Below are 16,677 nucleotides of genomic sequence, written 5' to 3'. Positions count from 1 at the left end.
GAGGAGTGCTACTACTGTAATATAAAAGTTTTAAATTGCTTTCTTTTAATAAACCATATCCATCCTGCATCGCATGTGACATTCTTCTGAGTACAATATATAGTGCATTACACTCACTAATGTTTTTTGAAAATATCTTCAATCTTTTCTAGGAGAGATTCAGAACAATACTCTCACAATCAGCTTAAATCCACGTGAGCTTACTCCAAATAGATCTTTACTAGGGATACTTTTTGTGGACAACATTCTTATTAAATACTGACCGGTGGGAGTCAGAAAACCTAGATGTTAAGAACAGCTCCATTATTTACTAGTAATTGTATCATCTAAATACCACAACCTAGGGACAAAAGTACTATACTTAGAAGTACAGACACTAAACAACATTTGGGTCTAGTTTGTTCTCTGTTGGAGGTGGAAAGGAGGAAATTCCATGCACTGCAGGATTTTTTTAGTAGCATTCCGTGCCTCTACTCACTAGGTGCCAATAGCAACCTATGCCACCGAAGTTGTGAGCCCGACCACCAAAATGTCTCTAGACACTGCCAAAAATAGTGGCACAAAGTAGGAGGGGATCCATCCACAGTTGGCAACCAATACTCTGAAGATAATACTAACATATACTGCTAAGAAAGCAAAAACAAACTAACAAATAACAAACTATGTTGTTAGGGAGTTTATCCCTATATTACAAACTAACAAATAACAAACTATGTTGTTATGGAGTTTATCCCTACAATACAACACTTAAAGTGGCTAAGCAAGGGTCTACACCAAACTTCACATCCAACTACCTCCAAGCCTATATTCTTGCATTCTAACATGTTGCCTTTCTGAATCTATTGTTTCATCTATAAAATCAGGGTAATACATTACATGCTAAGCTATTAAGGGTTCACAGATTAAGTGGGATAAATGAACATATATTCCATTAACTAATGGAATATAACATTCTGGATCTGATGAGAGACAGTATAATTCAGTGGCTCTCACAATGTTGATTAAAATTTCAGATTTCAACAAGGACCTACAGCCTCATACAGCATCAGAAACTCTAGGGGTAGATCAAGAAATCTGTGGTTCAATAAGTCCTCCAGCTTACTGTGATACCACACTTAAAAGTTTAAAAAACACTGATGTAAGATCATCGGAAAAGTACCACACCAGGTGGTCCAAATACGCTGCATTCACCTTTGGACAAATTATTAACTGCATTACAATCAAAATTTTCTAAACTGCAAAAATGAATAAGATAATGCTTGCTGTCTGTCTATTAGGTTATCTGTTTTTCCTTCCATAATTAAATGAACTGATGATTAAGAAAAAACTTTGAACCAGACATCAGTGGCTCATGCCTGTAAACCTAACTACTCAGGTGGCTGAGATTTGAGGATTACAATTCAAAGCCAGCCTGGACTGGAAAGTCTCTGAGATTCTTATCTCTAATTAGCCACCAAAAAGCCAAAAAGCCAGGAGTGGAGCTGTGCCTCAAGTAGTAAAGTACTAGCCTTGAGCAATAAAGCTCAGGGACAGTGCCCAGGCCTTGAGTTCAAGCCACAGGCTGGGGAAAAAAAAGAATTTTATCAAAAAATACTAAATAAGACACACTCAAAGTATATGCTAGCTAAAACATCAAAAAACCTTCAGACTGAAATCCACTGCATCTTTATGCCAAAATGCCAAGTACATTTTACAAAATAGCCAAATTAAATCTAGTAAAAAAAAAAAAAAAATATATATATATATATATTTTTTTTTTTTTTTTTTTTTTTGGTCGGTCGTGGGGCTTGAACTCTGGGCCTGGGCACTGCCCCTCAGCTCTTCAGCTCAAGGTGAGCGCTCTACCACTTGAGCTACAGCGCCACTTCCGGTTTTCTGGTGGTATATTGGAGATAGGAGTCTCATGGTCTCTCCTGCCCGGGCTGGCTTTGAACTGTGATCCTCAGATCTCAGCCTCCTGAGTAGCTAGGATTACAGGCGTGAGCCACCAGCACCTGGCTTAGTAAAATATTTTTTGTGTTATGAAGGAAAAAAAATACAGACAAGACTAGGCATTCCATTTTATATCTGACCAAACTATAGTAGTTCAAAATTACACATTAAAAACAAAACACCTAAAAATCAACTTTAATACACTCAATATGTCTTCCAGAAGTTAATTTTCCAACTTTAAACACATAGAGTAAATATATGAATAAATAACTTTTAGGATGCCTCTGTTAAGTGCTCAGCACTAGTGGCTCATGCTTATAATCCTGGCTACTCAGGATTCTGAAATCTTAAGCTAACAGTTCAAAGAAGCTTTGGCAAAAAAAGTTCTTTAGATCTTGGGATTCTATCTCCAAAATAATCAGCAAAAAGCTGGGCTGGAGGTGAGGCTCAAGAGGCAGAGAGTTAGCTTAGCAAACTAGTCAAGCAAGCAAGAGGTCCTATATTCAAACCAGTACAAGCAAACTATAAAAATAAAATATCCAGTACAAAACAAGGCTGGTAGCATGTCTCAAATGACAGAGCTCCAGCTTAGCAAGCATGCGGCTCTGAGTTCAAACCCCAGTACCACAAAAAAGTACCACCTGTTTATGCCACCATTCATTTTCTATTACCTTATAAAATTACATCTTCAAAAGACTGAACATATTAAACATTTCTAGTTACTTAGGAGGCTGAGACTTAGGATTGAGGTTCAAAGCCAGCCAGGGAGCAAAGTCCAAGAGACTCTTACCTCCAATTAATCACAAAAAAAAAACAAGAGATGGAAGTATGGCTCAATGGTAGAGTGCCTGCTCTCAGTGAAAATGCTAACAAGGGCTCCAAGGCCCTGAGTTCAAGCCCCAGGACCAGCACAATATACATAAAATGTGATATGTGCTACATGTTATATAAAATATAATATGCTTTATATAAAGTATATATTTTATAGTATATGGCATATTAAGCACACTAAAACTGTATCTTATACTTTATATATTAAGCATATAAATTAGTAAAATGTATTATTTGCGATCACTAATAAAGAACTTTATTACACTTGAAAAATCTACCAAAAAATGAAATAAATGAGACTAAATGGCAAGTTTGAGGTATAATATAAAGCAAAAAGTAAATACCTTGAAAAGAAAATGATTTAAACAGTTTAGCTATATCTAGATATCAAGGTACATAATTTATTCTATAACCTATATTAAGCCAAAATTATGGCTAGAGTTGCAAAACTCAATGAACTAATGTAAAAATCCAAAATCACATGCATTAAATGCCATACATTCTGCAATACAAACTAATCAAAAACTCACTGAAAATAAAGTGCTTCACCACTGGGAATCCCAAGATGCAGCTGGCAGACTCAAAAACAAATGAAAAAAAAAAGGAAACTGAGGCACGTGAATTGGCCTTTACTGGTTAGATCTTAATTTTTAGTCTACCTTATATTTGATATATGAATACAGTTACATGAAGAAAAATACCCTTTAGTTCTCTTTTGTCTGTATGCCTGTGTCTGTGCACGCGCACTGTTCCTGCAGCTTGAACTCAGAAACTGGTTATTGTCCCTGAGCTTTTTTGCTGAAGGCTAACACTCTTATCACTTGAGCCACAGCTCCACATCTGGGGTTTTGTTTTTGGTAGTTAATTGAAGATCAAATCTCACAGACTTTACTGTTGGCTTTGAACCTCAATCCTCAGATCTCAGCCTCCTCAGTAGCTAGGATTATAGCATAAACCACTGATATCCCAGAGTCTCTTGCCATTTCTAAACCTAAGTTATATTGAAAATTTGGCAAAATGTTAAAATAGAAGTGATAATACAGATATTTAACATTAAACTTGTTCTATGTTGTATTAACATACTACAGGTTAAGTACAATTTGTTGTAATAAATGTAAACTGGTATTGCTGTATTTCCATCCCAAAAAGCTGAATTTAAAAAGAAATGCCAAAATATATACCTGTTTTTTCTGTAGTACTGGGGTTTAAACTGTGGACCTTGAGCTTGTTTAGGATGATACTCTACCATTGGAGCTATGCCCCTAGCCAAGAAACATGCCTTTGTTTATTTTACTGTAAATTTTGCCAACACAGAAGTTTAAACTAAGGGTCTCAAGCTTACTTGGCTTGCTTGTTCAGCTAATGCTCCATCACTTCAGTCACACCTCCAGCCCAGCTTTTTGCTGGTTATTTTGGAGAAGGAGATGTGAAGATTTTTCTGCCTGAGCTGGCTTCCAACAGTGATCCTCTGGATCTCAGCCTTCTGATTAACCAAAAATTATAGGTATGAGCCACCAATTTTATTTGAGCTGGAGATTTTTTGTGTGTGAATAAACATGTATTTACATTGTCCAGTTCAATACCAAAGAAAACATTATAATCACTTTTTATCCTTAAATTTTTACTTCATTATGCTGAAATAATAGGAAGTTCTCATTTTCAAAGCAAATATTTGGAATAGCATGATTATTACCTTTTTCTTTGGTCAAAGTATAAGTGAACAGAGGCTCGTACTCTATTTATTGTGAAACAGCAAATCACAGACACACATTACACTCAGAGTTCCTAAAGAAAATCCTCTATTTTTATAGTCAAAGCTTGGGCCAATTAAAATTCTAACTTGTCCCAAACCTAATAAGCTCAGGTAAATTTCTGCTCAGCCCATAAATAAAAATGCCAATACTGTTCTCTACATTGGAAATCATAATTTTTTAAAGCAGCACTATTTAAATACTTCTTAGAATGAGGTAGAACTCAGCTAAGTTAATTACATCACTTAATCAACATAAGCTTTATGGGAGGCACCATTATCATTCCCATTTTTTCAAATAAAGTAGACTGACAAAAGTTAAATAACTCATTCACAGTCATCTAGCTACTCAGTGACAGAGCCAGGATTTTAACACTAGCAGTCTGGCTACAGAGTACCTGACTAAAATTAAAAATTAAACAATGTATAAACTTGGAAGTTATTTGAAATAGACTTAAACATATTTAAAAATTATAAAACAATGTCCTCCAAGGAAGTTTTTTTTTGTTTCTGGCCAGCCCTTGGGCTTGGACTCAGGGAATGGGCACTGTTCCTGAGCTTCTTGAAGCTCAAGGCTAGCACTCTACCACTTGAGCCACAGCGCTACTTCCAGCTTTTTCTGTTTATGTGGTACTGAGGTATGGAACCCAAGGCATGCAAGGCAAGCACTCTTACCACTGAGGTGGAAGTATCTCTTTTAAAGAGAAAAATATTTTTAAGAAATATCAGGACAGAGATGGAGGCAGGAAAATCCTGAGTTCAAGACCAGCCTGGGATACAGAGAGTCTAAGGGAAAAAAAAGAGGAGAAAAAGAAGTTTGCTATCTTTGTATTTACATATATACACATCAAGAATTCAAGTATCTGTTACAAAGTTAGATTCAGTATTCCTATCTGTCCATATTTAATGTGATGACTATTACTTAAAATAACACATTAGCAATCTTTTGCACATATACAAAGAATATTCCTTTGCCAGCAGGTAAAATCACAATATGCATCTCTCCATAACCTAAACTCTACAAAAATGCATATACTTTACATATATTTTTAAACTGTTCATACATTCCCTAATGCCAAATGTTGCAAATGAAAAATCTGCCTTAAATATTCTTAACTATAACTTCCCAACCAAAATTAATTTACCCCTAAATTGTGTTTACTAATATGAATATTTGCCTAATAGCCTTTTAATTCCATTGCAAACTGCTTTAAAAGAATGCAACTGCTTTGGGACTGGGAAGGTGGCTCAGTGGTAGAGCGCTTGCCTTGCATGCATGAGGCCCTGGGTTCGATTCCCCAGCACCACATAAGCAAAAAGGAAAAAAATAGCCGGAAGTGGTGCTGTGGCTCAAGTGGTAGAGCACTAGCCTTGAGCTGAAGAGCTGAGGGACAGGGCTCAGGCCCCAGGACCGGACCAAAAAAAAAAAAAGAATGCAACTGCTAAAAACTCTTTTTGCAACTGATGAAGAAAATCTGAAATAAGAGAAAAGGCAAAAAGTCAAATCCAACATGCTAATTTCTAGACAAATCCAAGTATTCGTATTATTGAACCTATATACTCAATACTTACAAAAGGAACCATTATTCACAGACTAAAACACTTAACCACCTGACAAAGAATGTGCATGGCAATAATATGACCTAGAAAAAAGAATTAAGGATATCAGTTTGCTCAGCAAATCCTTACCAACTTACGAGTATTTAAGTCTTTCCTCAACATTATTGGTATCTCTGATAGCAATTCCATTAACTTCAAAGCTATCAGAAAGCAACTGTAAAATCGAACAGAGTATGCAGAAATCATTCCTGACCACAATCTCACAAGCTGATACAAATGTCCCCAAATCATTAACTTCAGAACAATTCCTAATAACTTTGTTAATGAATGTAGGCCACAAAATAAATTTTCCTGTACGGACTCTGAAAATCAAGTTTATCTATAGAAGAAAATGGGAACAAAAGTGAAAAAACTTCACTTCCATAAAGAAAGCTATTTCATAGCAATAGAAAGTTTTTATATTTTATAGTTAACTGAGAGAGCAGGTATACTACTCCACACAAAAATTTAAATATCACCAGTTTTCTTAAACTAAGTCTAAACTTAAAACTAGTTATTCCTCACTGTATTTGCCTTTACTCATTTACTATACAGGTATTACAAGCAACCTAAGTGCACTGATAAGCTGTACAGCTGGGCATATTTTTTAAATTGACAGCAATAAAAATTCCTTTTTTCTTACATTGAGCCATATGAACTGTACATTATTACTTTTGATGCACTTTCCTCTTAAATAAGCTTCAGAGAAAACAGTTTGTATATTAGCATATTTAGGTAGTCCAATCATGGTTTCCAGACAAGAAATACAATGTAGTAGACACAAAACAAGTTAAAATAAAAAATTGTGAAGCAAATTTTCTTAAAACCATACAATTAATTTCCATAATCACTTACCTTAAAATATATAGGTGACATTAAGTCACTATACTCTCTATAATTTAAAGATAACCTATAAAAATCAGTGTTGGGAAGAATGAAAATTAAGCAATAAAAATATAACAGAAGCCTAAATTTTCTATGTACTATAAAGACAATCATCAATATTTCAGCCTCACATTCAGCTTATTTTCCAGGCTAATATTAAGAATAAACTCCAATTGACATGCATAGAATTCAGTTTTGCCCATTACTTTTAAACTATATTATCATCTTCAACTTTCCTCTGAGAAATCACTTCATTAAACACTTCTTTAGCAAATAAAAATATTCCATTCACTATTTCCATAAAGGAATTTAACTCCTGACTACCCTAGCTGGTGAGTTAGCCTTATAACCTCCCTGAGATAGTCTTCAATGATAGTCTTCAATTTTAATCTTCCCCATAAGAAACAGCACACTAAAGTGAAACCAAGCAAGACAAAGTGCTTTGGCATATCAAAATCACTGGGAACATAAATATCAAAAGGGACAAGGATTTCACTAGTTTTTTCCCTATACACTTTCTTTCATACCAACATTTAATTCACTAAAACCACAACTCTAGAAATTAAACAGGATTAGTCATTTCATGCAATATTTGATACTGCTTTATATATACATATATATATATAATAACTAAAAGCACACTTTTAGAGAAAGTTTGAAGTCATATAAATTTCATACGCAGAAGCCTACATACTGTAAAATCAAAGAAATTCCCAATCACTTCACTGCACCACATGTAAGGATCTGGAACAAAAAAAATTTTTTGAAGTCTTAACAACCCTGATAATTTTTATTTGATCAAGTGGGAAAAGCAAAAATAGCGCAAACATACCCTAAGAAGCTAAAAGAAACCTGTCAAGACAGGAGTCCAACAATTTCTTTGAATGAGGGTGTTTTTTAAAAAGTTAAATAGAAATCTAACTAATTCGGTCTTATATATCTAGATGACTTTTAATCAGTGCAGTTCACACCAAGAGTAGACTGCTTTGAAGTAAGTCACAAATCAGAATTTTTTTCCAACTACCTTTTGGTGATCAAATTCACCCTTCAGTAAAATATTTTAATTAACAGAGATTCCAAAGTCTCCTTTAAAGAATTATTTTGAATTTAAAGGGCAAAAAAAAAAACCCAAAGGTTTTATGAGGCTACCTTTTCCGTAAGTTTCATCTTCATTCCCAAATAAAAACTTGGGCAAAATTAGCTGTTTATTGTAGCTACTATAATAAAACCTGTCCCAAAATAAAACATTTTCTTTAAAAAAAAAAAAAAAAAAAGTACTCTCCACAAGAGGACATAGGCAGGACACATAGACACATTTAGTGTTATTCCACCTTTGCACAAAGTGTTTACTAATATTTACTAGGAAATAACTTTCATTAGAAATACTCTATTAGCTGGATGTGGTGGCACAGGCCTATATGCAATGGTAGGTAGGATCCCAGCTCTGGGGAGACAGAGGCAGGAGTTAAGGAGAGTTCCAGGACAGCCAGGTCTACACCTGAGACCGGCTCAAAAATAAAAATAAAAAGTCAAAAATAATACCTAATTAACATTGTGAAGTTACATAATTGTAACAAAATACTGTTCATTGGTACAAGTCTCATACAAATTTTTGATCTTCAGTGAGAAGCCCTGATAGAACTTAAGTGCTCCAGTCACTTCAGACCAATAATATAATTGTTTTCACACACCTTACATCCACATAGCTCTCCATTCCTGTTAATACTTTTCATTCAGAAAAAGGGAGGGCTGGCTCTATTTCCACCCCGGACCAAAATCACATTAGTTAATACACCAAACTGTGAAGATTTATGTTTTAAGATAACCCACTAACTTTTGAAACACAAAGGCCTAACTTTTAAACAATCAAAACTACACACTGTTAAAATTCTTAGGCTTCTTATTCAACAAGCTGACTTGGTAAGTTTAATACATGATATACAAAAAGGTAGCAAACCTACGATCTGTTGACAGCATTTCTGGATATTAGTAAATTATATTTGACATCCTATACATCATAGAAAAACTAAAGAGTGTCCAATGAAACCTGAAACCTAAAAAAAGAAAAAAAGGCAATTCTGGGTCGCATTAATAGTGAAATTTCACGTGAAAGCGGGCCAACATTTGCTATGCACAATACCCTTGAATCTACACATTATCACCTAGCATCAAAAACAACTCAATCTCTGTTCTATCACCTCTGACAAGGCCACTGAACATAAAATGCTACTAAAATGCAAATTTCCTGCCCTATGCCTCAAAAGATCAGGAGAGCAAAGCCGCATTTAGCAAAGTTTAAATAAGAGCTCCGAATAAAGAATATTATGGCCCTGCTGATTTCAAACTACAAAACTTCTAAATGAGCTCCAAGTTGTTGCAATTAACTCCACCAACCTACTTTTGCCTACAGGAAGCACAAACGCCGAAGAATTATTGTACTACTTCTACAGTTATGCAAATTAGCCCACAAGTCACATTTTAAAAGTACCTATCAATGCAACCCAGGGACCTAAAAGCAATCACTGCAAGATTCTGATGCAATGTGAGTACGTGCAACATTAATTTCCATTTCAAACCCCATCTGTACCTGTGATCTTGGGCCTAAATCAGAATTTAATCGAAATATGCTCAACTTCAAAGCGCCTACTTTTTTTCCCCTCCTCATTAAGCAGACAGAATTACGGGGTTCCCTAATCCACTAGCCGTGTACTGTATTCTGTATTAGCGACAATAGCCCTTCAAAAGAGACCACTAATAAATAAGACTCACAATCGAGTCGGTGCCTTGACACTTGCAACCAGGCAAGAGTTCCATCTAGCAGAAAACCATCGGATGTGTTCTGTCTAGGTTGAACACACAGAAAAGGGGCACAAATTATCTGCTCTAGACCTGGGACCAGGGTTAAACGTTATAGTCATCCCCAACTACGGGGGGGGGATAGCATTTTTTTTTCGCATCCGTCTACTCCCATGTTAGAAGACAAGAGTGACAGAAAGAGCAAAGAGGATCAGCCAGCCAGCAGAAATGGATACAGGTCAAGTCTAAGTCGAATCCATCCTCTTGATATCTCCTTTTGTTTCTGCTAACGATCTCTTTGATGATGGCTGTCATGTCTGGGAGCCTGTGGCTGAAGAAAAAGGAGGAGAGAGATGGCAGAAGCTGCTGGTGGCGGGGCTTCTTCTGCAGGATGGAAATGGCTCTGGACTTGGCGGTCGCTGATGCCCCTCGCTCGGCTGCCGCTTGGCTCTGGACCGCAGCCGGGTAATGGCTGCTGCGGCGGCGGCTGCCGCTGCTGCCGCTGCTGCTGCTGCTGCTGCTGCTGCCGCTGCTGCTGCTGCTCGAGGATGGTTGCAGCGACGAGGCCTGCTTCTCCTCAGCAGCCAGAGGCCTGGCAGCGGCGGCGGCGGAATGAGCAGAAGACGAATAATCCTCGGAACGGCTGCCTCCACCGGCGGCCTCCGGAGCCCGGGCCAGGGGGAGTGCGGCGGCGGCGGAGGGGAGGTTTAACACCGGCCCGGGTCCCGGGATGCGCCGCCGCCGCCGCCGCCGTGTTGGAGGCAGGAGAAGGGGAGAGACCAACTCTCCGGCGTCCCCAGCCCTGGAAATGGTGACGGGCGGCTCGGACCCCCTCCCCGGAGCCGGAGCTGCAGCCGCCGCGGCCGCCGCCGCCGCCGCCGCTTCTCCCCCCCGCTCCAGGAGCGGGAGGTGCCGCCGCCGCCGAGCCGCCGCCGGCTCCCGCCCGGGCCCACGGCGTCCACCGTCCCTCGCAGCAGAGGCCGAGGACGAGGCTGCACGGTTAGAAAAGACGACCGAGAGCAGGCGAGGGACGCCGCCGCCGCCGCCGCCGCCGCTGCTGCTGCTGGTGCTGCTGCTGCTGCTGCTGCTGGAGCTGCTGCTGGAGCTGCTGGGGCTGGAGCGGCTGCCGCCGCCGCCGCAGGCCGGCCGGCTCCCCGAGGGCGCTGCCCCCGCGGCTGCTCACAGGCGCTGAGAGGGGCTCGGGGCCGCGGCCGCCGCCGTCTCTCATCTCCCTCGCCTGCGCCGGGCCTAGCCTCACAGCGGCTGAACTCTCAAACTTCCATCATGGCTGCAGCTTCCGAGAGGAGAGAACTGAGCGCAGCCGCGTCCCGGCCCCCCCGAGCGCGTATCCTGCCGCAGCGCACAAAGAGTCCCGCCACATCACCGTCCGCCGACCAGCCCGCCCCCTCCGCCGCCGCCGCCGCCGCCGCGCCGGGAGCCGGGCACCTCGGGAGTCCGAGAGGCGGGCGTGCCGCGCCGAGGGAGGGGAGGTACCGTACGACCGGGAGGCGGGGGGGGGGGGAGAGGAGGAGGGGGCGGCTCCGCTCCCCGCGCCGAGCCCCCACACCTGCCGGCGCTACTGAGCATGCTCGACGTGCCCGCCGTGGGGCTCGCTCGGGCTTGCTCGGCGGCGCCCGCCTGGAGCTGCACTTGCCGCGGCGGCTCCCGAGATGACTACGGGGAGGGGGGGGGGGGGCAACCTCAGGAGCCAGATAAGCCTCGGCCCCGGCCCCGAAGAACCTCAGCGCGGGGCTGGCGGGGCGCGGGTGACGACGGAGGACTGGCGATGGACACGGAGCTGGGTGCTCCGCTGGAGGGGACCTGTGCACACAGGTGTACGAGGGACCCGGGGTGCACCAGGCCGGGAGCCCTGCGAAGGGGAGGCGCTGGCGATGTTCCTGCGGCGAGCACCTCCCCTCCCCCTCCGGCCCGAGCCCGCCCCGGGCGCCCCGGCGCGGCTCCCCGGCCTTCTCCCCCCGTCCTTGGGCACTGTTTCCCGGTGGCAGCCTTGGCCTGGGGGACCCCCGCCCCCCCCCCCGCCGTGTCCTCCAGGTGTCAGGCTTTGCACAAAGAACAGCCCCCTATTGTGTCACCGGCGAGTCTCACCTCCTCCGGTTCTCATGCACTGCCCCACCTTGCTCCTCCCCGGGCAGCTCGGTTCATTTGCCCCAAAACAAAGCTCCCAGCCCAGCACGCTCGACCGTGCGCGTGGAGCCTGGACATCGCCCTGCCTCCCCCCAGATTTCCAGGGGTCCAGACACAGCTGTCGAGGTGGACGGAAAGCGGACCCCTCTGTGCCCCCTCCCCGCCCCCGATCTGATCATGAGCTAAGCCGGCTCCTGCCCGCCGGCTCCGGGCCATCTCAAGCCCCAACTCCCGCTCCAGCCTCGGAGGCAACTCCGCCCCGCCCCTCTGTGGCCACGGCGAAAACCCGGCTGGACGGATCGCGCGGGGCCTGGCCTCCGCGCGCGCGCTCCCTCCGCCTCCCCGCCGGGCCCCGCACGCTCCAGGCCCGGGTGACGGGGCCCGAGTGGCGGAGTACGGAACGGTAGGAAGCTGCAACTCGTAGGGTGGGCGGGGCGAGGAGGGCCCAAGAGGAAGTGGAAGGATACGTGAGCCCCGGTCGGAACTACTTTCGGGAGGCGGTCACGTGTGCTCCTAGTTGGGGAACTTTCCAAATTCCCACTCCCCTCCGGGTCAAGGCTAGCGGCCGCCGCTCCGGCCTCCCGGCCCCGGGTGTCCCCGCCCTCGGTGGGAGACGGGACCCCACCCCCACCCCCGGTCCTCCCGGATCGCCGACTGGGAGGAAAAATCAAGGCACCGACGAGAAGCCTTAGTGCGTGAGGAGCCTGGTCGCGGGCTGAGCGCCCGGGAGCTGGTTACACAAGCACCCACGTCCAAACACGTGCCCCCGCTCCCGGCTCCGGTGGCCGCCACCCTGGGGGGAGAGTCCGCCAGCCCTCCCTGCACACCAGGCCCCGGCCTGGGGCTCCCCGCCCTGGCTCCGCCACCCCTGCGCGTTGCCGAGAGTGGGAGACAGGGCCGGGATCCTGGGAGTGTGCCGGCGCCACCCTCGCGGACGGGGGTGCGCCCTCCCGCCTCTGTCCCGCTCGGGTGACAGGGTCTCCAGGTTGGGTTTGCCGAGGTTGCGGCCAACTTCCTATCGCCACCCCTGAGCTGGTGAGCGCGCCCCCACCGACGGATCTGATTGGAGAAAGTGGTCCGTGGCCCTCAGCCCAGAACAAACCTGTCAAGTCCACTTCACTATCCAGCCAACTACCAAGCAAGTGGTCCGCCTTCTGCTTGGAGAGAAGAGGCATCCATCAATCCCCAATCTAGGAATTTCTCCTTGTTTGTTCTTACCCTAAGGAACAGTTGGAGTCCAGAAGCATCTGATCTGAGACCCAGGCTGAAAACAAGTGGGTCATTTTAGAAACCTGAGAAAATAGGAATCAATTAGCATGGGTGTTGCCAGGAGAGTAACTAGGTGCCCAGGAAGGTCTACAGGGCATTTGTGAAGTGTAGGAGAAAGAGGATTGTATGTGTGTACATCATCTTTGCAGGCAGCCCCTGAAGACTAGAAATCTCCAGAGGCCTAGCTCAGAGAGCCACAGGCCATTACCTAACTTCAAGACTACTAATTAAACCAAGGATATTTACAGTATTATTAGAGATCTTCGAGTCTGCTCAAACCTTGGCATTTAATATGCCACATTTTTTTTAAATATCTCTACAGGAGTTAGCAACCTGAAGAAGGTAAGGTTGATATTTATGCCCTTAGTTGTGTTCCACTGGAGTTGGGAGTTGGGACAACCCACACATGGAAAAAGAAGTGGAGAACAACTAAGAAACTGTAGGAAAAGGCCTTCCATTTGGTGTCCAGCAATGTAAATCTAGCCCATGTGGCCATGTGGTAAGGTAGAGGTTTCTTTTACAAATAACTAAAGATAGAGTTCCTGGTATTTAGGTGTTTTACTAGCTTGCATGGAAAAACAAAACAAAACATATTCCATTGAGTGTCAGCTACTGCTTGGTGGGAAAACAGAAATGAAGATGAAATTCGATGAAGGGTGGTAGTTGACCATGGTAAAATGTCCCACATTTGTTTCTCGGGTTGCTGATCTGCGCCCCCCCACTCCCCGCAGCTTGTTACTTGCTTTACCCTACACCGCCTGTCCACTGAAGCTACATTTGGTGATGCTTAATCTTACAGCATCTGAGAAGCTCTGAAATCTCCCTTGGAAGTAAATTAAACCTTGTTAGTGTTGGTCTTCTACAGGGAGGATCCTCTGCTGTTCCCATGGCACGGTGTGACTATGGAACAGATTGGATGCACGTCTGTGTTGCCGAAGTGTTGGAATATGAGACCAGGGAACCATCTCCATCAGAAGAGAATGGGAAATGGGTTTTGCTGCTTTCCTGAACATCTCTCTACTTCTCTCTAGTGGTGAATGAAAGGATCACAAGTGATAGCAAACAACTTGGCCAACCTGACAGCAACATTAGCTGGTTGTGGAGCTTTGCTGAATAAATCCTCCCATTGGTAAATGTGTTTCTGAAAGAAATTCTGATGTAGCCCTTTTGTATGTGTGTGTGCCAGCCCTGGGGCTTGAACTCAGGGCCTGGGTACTGTCTGTGCTTTATTGCACAAGGCTAATGCTCTACCACTTGAGCCACAGCTCCACTTCTAGCTGTTTTGATAGTTTATTGGAAATAAGAGTCTCAAGGACTTTTGTGCCCCTTGCTGGCTTCGAACCACAATTCTCAGATCACAGCCTTCTGAGTAAAATTACAGGCATGAGCCAGCAGCACCCAACCTGATGTAGCCTTTTAAAATTTTGTCTTCAATTTTTTTCTTTTGCTCTAGGGACATCTTTGCTCATGTAGTAGCACTGAAATCTTCAACCAGCTGGTCCCATCTAATCCATGGCAAAAAATAATAATATATTAAGCTCAAATGAAACTATCTGCTTGGCTGTGAATATATTATGATGCATTGGTTTCCACGCACATTATTCCCTTACCTGTCTGGATTCAAATACCCTGGGGAGAAAAAGAAGCCTGTAACAAAGGGAGAAGTACATAAAGCATCAGGGACACTCACAATATAGAATAATTAGTGAGTGTGATAAACCAACTTTAATTATAGTTTCTAACAACTGATTTCAAAACTCTACCCAAATAAGATCCAAAGGAAATGCTTTCCTTAGTTTCTTTGGTTAAGTGAAACAACCAGCGGCTTGACATGGGTGATATAAATAGTTGATGTGCTCTTTGTAGGTTCTGCTGCTGAAATGCCTTTGTGTGAACACTCAGTCACTACAGTCCCTTTCTCATCTCCCACACACTGACCTTTCATAAAGAGACCTAAATCAATGGCTTTAATTTTTAAGCAATCCTCTCTATTTTTATCTGCTTAACCACTGTTTTCTAAATAATAGAATAATAGAATGTAAAATATGTATACTATACAGTTTGTGAAGGAGGGCACGGAGAGGGGGAAAAAATGGGACAAAATGAGGGAAGAGGTGGGGCTGGGAAGGTGGCTCAGTGGTAGAGCGCTTGCTTTGTATGCCTGAGGCCCTGGGATTGATTCCTCAGCACCACATAAGCAGAAAAAGCCGGAAGTAGCACTGTGGCTCAAGTGGTAGAACACTCACCTTGAGCTGAAGAGCCCAGGCCCAGAGTTCAGGCCCCACAACCAAAAAGAAAAAAGAAAAAAAAAGAGGGAAGAGGTGACACTGTTCAAAAAGCAATATTCTCATTACCTGGCTTGTAACTGCAACCCCTCTGTACATCACCTTAATCAAAATTAAAATACAAATACACTAATTACTGGGTTTTTTTTATTTTATTTGAGAACATACTGTACAGAGGGGTTACAATTACATGGGCAGGATAATGCATACATTTCTTACCAAGCATTGCAGCCTCCTCCTTTGTTTACCCTTCACCTCCCTAATTACTGGTTTTGAATTCAAACTACTTGATTCTTCCAATCCTAAAGACAGTTCTCTTATTTCATTTATTCTAGTATCAAGTTTTCTCATGTTCCCAAGACAATAACCAGAAAGCACTGCTACTGGACATACAATTATGTTCTCATTGTGTTCTATATGTTCTCCATGTCCTAAGATTCTGCTGAGGTTATTTCACATGGCACTCTGTTGCCTTTCACATCTCAGTAGAGCCATGTGCTGTGTGAGATTATCACACAGAGACGGGGGAGTGGCACTAGGTACTTTCAGGGAAACCACATAGCAGGACACACCTACTCACTGTGTCCAAGTGGCATTCAGAAATGGTGCTTCCTTGTCCACAGGGAGGAAGTAATAGGAAATGCTTGTGACTGTTTCACCTCCAGGCTATCACAACTGGTATTCCATGTTAGCCTTAAAACTAATGCTAACTCTAGCATTTTTAGCAAAATGTGTTTTTCTGTCATGTTTCCAATGACAGAAAAAGACAATGTCAATACCAATAGGTATTGAGCATCTACCAGGTGCTTCACAGTGCAGCCCATATTTGTCTACATAAAGTAGTGACATGGAGAAAAAACATTGCTGGGTGCTGGAGGCCCATGCCTGTAATCCTACTCAGGAGGCTGAGATTTGAGGATCACAGCTCGAAACCAGCCAGGGCTGGAAAGTCCATGAGACTTATGTCCAGTTAATCACAGAAAAGGCCAGAAGTGGTGCTGTGGCTCCAAGTGGTAGAGCACTAAGCCTTGAGCAAAGGGACCTAGGGACAGTGCCTAGGCCCAGAGTTCAAGCCCTAGGACCAGCAAAACAAAAAAACTTGGTGACTTAATATAATCACTACCACAAATTTTCCACAATTTTGCAATTTGTGAAAGGCTTAACTAGAGCAGTTCTGTTCCCTCT

General features: G+C 43.4%; 1 protein-coding gene and 1 long non-coding RNA gene across 2 annotated transcripts in view; one reads left to right on the top strand and one right to left on the bottom strand.

The window, feature by feature from the left end:
• Pten (phosphatase and tensin homolog) overlaps positions 1–10,972 on the bottom strand; it is a gene marked incomplete at its 5' end in the record, with an annotated part of 87,256 nt that extends 76,284 nt beyond the window's left edge. The window contains one exon of the mRNA XM_070020505.1: positions 10,030–10,972. Within this exon, the coding sequence (XP_069876606.1) occupies positions 10,030–10,972 (943 nt within the window). The remainder of the gene's footprint in view (positions 1–10,029) is intronic.
• A 162-nt stretch (positions 10,973–11,134) lies between these two features.
• LOC138826097 (uncharacterized) lies at positions 11,135–16,014 on the top strand. The gene is made up of 3 exons (XR_011371563.1): positions 11,135–11,283; positions 14,239–14,336; positions 14,661–16,014. It is a non-coding gene; the product is annotated as an uncharacterized lncRNA (long non-coding RNA).
• The last annotated feature ends 663 nt before the right edge of the window (positions 16,015–16,677 follow it).

This window comes from Dipodomys merriami, unplaced genomic scaffold (assembly GCF_024711535.1).
Source record: "Dipodomys merriami isolate MVZ:Mamm:240054 unplaced genomic scaffold, mDipMer1.0.p SCAF_14, whole genome shotgun sequence".
NCBI lineage: Eukaryota > Metazoa > Chordata > Mammalia > Rodentia > Heteromyidae > Dipodomys > Dipodomys merriami.
Note: the sequence above shows the minus strand (reverse complement) of the source record. Positions and strands in the feature narration are given on the sequence as shown.